The sequence below is a fragment of the Trichosurus vulpecula genome, chromosome 2 (genome assembly GCF_011100635.1).
Source record: "Trichosurus vulpecula isolate mTriVul1 chromosome 2, mTriVul1.pri, whole genome shotgun sequence".
Lineage (NCBI taxonomy): Eukaryota > Metazoa > Chordata > Mammalia > Diprotodontia > Phalangeridae > Trichosurus > Trichosurus vulpecula.
This window is the reverse complement of record NC_050574.1, coordinates 61,575,468-61,578,322: the sequence shown is the minus strand read 5'-3', so window position 1 is coordinate 61,578,322 and position 2,855 is coordinate 61,575,468. Positions and strand designations below refer to the sequence as shown.

At 62.3% G+C, this 2,855-nt stretch overlaps 1 protein-coding gene across 1 annotated transcript; it reads right to left on the bottom strand.

Annotated features, from left to right (window-relative positions):
• Positions 1-1,111: 1,111 nt before the first annotated feature.
• On the bottom strand, positions 1,112-1,822 carry TRNP1 (TMF1 regulated nuclear protein 1). The gene has a single exon (XM_036746361.1). It carries the CDS (start codon positions 1,820-1,822, stop codon positions 1,112-1,114), a length of 711 nt encoding a protein of 236 aa, XP_036602256.1.
• Between the last annotated feature and the right edge of the window lie 1,033 nt (positions 1,823-2,855).

Here is a 2,855-nt window from a genome sequence, read left to right as displayed (position 1 = left end):
CCCAAGAGAATTGAGGAAGGCCCCAGGACTTGGCTCAGGTGCAAGCCAGCCGCATAGTCGCAGCCCCAGGCAGCTTTCAAACAGCACCCCAGGGCCTACCCAGGCCTGGGGCACTTGGGAAAGGATCAGAAGAGAGTTAACAACAGGAGAAAGCGGAAGAGGGGAGGGGGGAGCCCTTAACTAGGATATCAGGACACCTGGGTTTGAGCCCCGATTCTACCATAAAGTGGCTGAATGACCTTGAAAAAGCCTTTCCTTCCACTCTGGGCCTGTTTCTTCACTCGACATAAACATCTCACTTTTCTACATCTTTATGTTTACAAAGTGCTTTCTTCATTAACGTGCCCATGAGGTAGGTATTGGAAATCTCAGACCAGGGCAGTGACTCGCTCAAGGTCACTCATCTAGCAAAGGGCAGAGCTAAGACTCTAACGGGCTGGATGGGGTCTGATCTTCTATCGGCCCCTTGCAAGCCCCCTCTTTCCCCTAACCGAAGCCTAACTCTCCACCCTTGGGGGTGTTGCCCTTTTAGAGTTCTTTTGCCCTGAGGATCTGAGTGGTGCCAAAAATCTATATCCATTCCAGCTTCTTGGGACTCTCAGGAAGCGCACATGAACAAGGGGTAGATTTAAGGGTATAAAGGCTGTCCCGAATAGCTCCTGGGAGTGGGACACAGATAGGAGGATGAGGTTCTGAAGCTGGGACCCCCAAATACCACACCGGGCCGCCCAAACCTACATTTCTGCAACTCTGGGACCACACCCACCTCATTTTGCCCCTCTGCAAAATGGGGCCCCATCGCTCACCAACCCCATTCTTCCGAAGCCCAATCCCGGAGAGAAAGCCGGGGGGTGGGGTGGGGAGGGAGGGGAACAGGCCCAGGACCCACAGCTTTATTGTGGCTCTAAGAGTTGCCTCCCGCAGAGGGGGGAGAGGATGGGGGAGAGGGGCCCGCCAGACGCCCCATCCAGGGAAGCTCGCTCAGCCGTGCCTGTCCCGCACAGGGCCCCCGCGCTCCCCGCAGTGTCCTCCCGGCCGCTGCGTCCGTCCATTGGCTCCAGCTGGCGTGCGTCCGTCCGTGGCAGCCGCTCCCTCCTCCTCCTCCGCGGCCTCAGTGCTGGGGGGAGGCCGGGCCTCGGGGCGGGCTCCGGCGGAAGGGGGAGTCGGGCTCGGGGGAAGCGGCGGCGGGCCCGGCCCCGGCCCTCCGCAGGCGGCCGGCGGCCCAGGGCACGCAGCCGCCCAGGCCCAGGGCCGAGGCGAGCAGGGCCGGCGGGCGGGGCCGCTTGCCGCGCCGCAGCCCCTTCTTGGCCCGCTGCCCGTGGGCCGCCAGGTAGAGCTCGGCCTGGGAGACGCTGCCGCCCAGGCGGCTCAGGCTCTCGGCGCGGTGCGCCAGGCGCAGCTCGGCCGCCAGGAAGACGCGATGGAGATGCTGCACCCGGCTCTCCAGCTCCGACACCACGCGCCGCCGGCCCTCCACCTCCAGCAGCCGTCGCCGGGCTTCAGCCAGCTCCAGCGCCCGGGTGCCCGCCGCTGCCGCGCCCGCCGCGCCGTGCCCCCCGGGCCGCCAGCGCTGCAGCTCCAAGCCGCGCCCCGCGCCCTTCTCCGCTGGCTCGGCAGCCGCCGCGGTCGCGGTCGTGGTCCCGGGAGCTGCGGGCTGGGGCTGCGGAGGGGGCTGAGGGGGTGGCGACGGAGGCGGGGAGCCCGGCTCATCCGCGGGGTCCGAAGACGCGGGAGAGGAGGGCGGGGGAAGGGCAGGGGGAGGGGGCGGCGGCTCCCCCGGGCGGGGCGCTGCGCCGCAGGCGCTGATGCGGCACCCCGGCATCCCGCCGCCCCCTGGCTGGGCTCCCTCCGGAAAAAGCTGCCGCGGAGACTCCGGGGGAACCGGAGCGAGGACCACGGAAAGCTACTGCGCCCTGACAGACCCTCCTCCGAGGCCGGAGCGCCAAGGGGCCTCTTATAGCGAGCGAGGACGGGGCGGAGCGATGGGCAGCAGAGCCAATAAAAGAGGCCGCAGGGCCCCGGGATCACCTCCTCTGCGCTGAGCCCCGCCTTGCTCGCTCTCTCCCTAGACCCGGTCCTTTTGCCCGTGGCCTTTTAGTCGCATCTCTACCTCCGCTCCCGGTGCCCGCCCTACCTGGCCACCCCATCCCCCTTCCCATTCCTTTCTATTCTCCACCAAAACTCAGTCTATCTTCTTAGGACTGTTACAGCCCCAGTAGTCTGTGTTCAAAGGTCTACTTCCCTTCTGACTTTGTGATGTTCTAAGGGCCCCTCTCCTACCTCTGGCATTTTGTATTCTAACGGTCTATGTTTCAACATTCTAATGTCCTTACGCCTCTGACACTCTAGGCTCTAAGGCCGCATCCAGGTCTAACAGTCTGTGTTCTGAGAGCTTTGACAGCTCTGACATTTTATATTCTGAACTTGGACAAAGTTCTCCCAGAGCTTGTGACCTCAAGCCTAGTAAGGTTGGGGAAGCAGGTAGAAGTGCCCCCCTTCTCATGCTTGAGTAACTTGGTCCCATTTGGGAAAAGGCTGATGGGAGAGGATTAATACCCCTCTGCTATCGTCAGGATTCAGAAGCAAGTTATCATCGTGTCCCTGAACTGGGCTAGTTCAAGGATATTCTACTTTTGGCAACCTCCCATCCCCTCAAAGCCAAGTCTGGAGCCTTTACTCCAGGCAGGTCATTGTGAGATCTCCAACAAATACTCAGCCATTGGTAACAGAAAGCATGGCGCTGGAGTTAAGATGCCAATACACCTGGGTCACCTTCTCTCCTGTGCTACCCTGTCCTTGGGAAGATCCTGGCCTGTCAGGGGAAGAGGGATACTTACCTTCCCAATCACCCCACC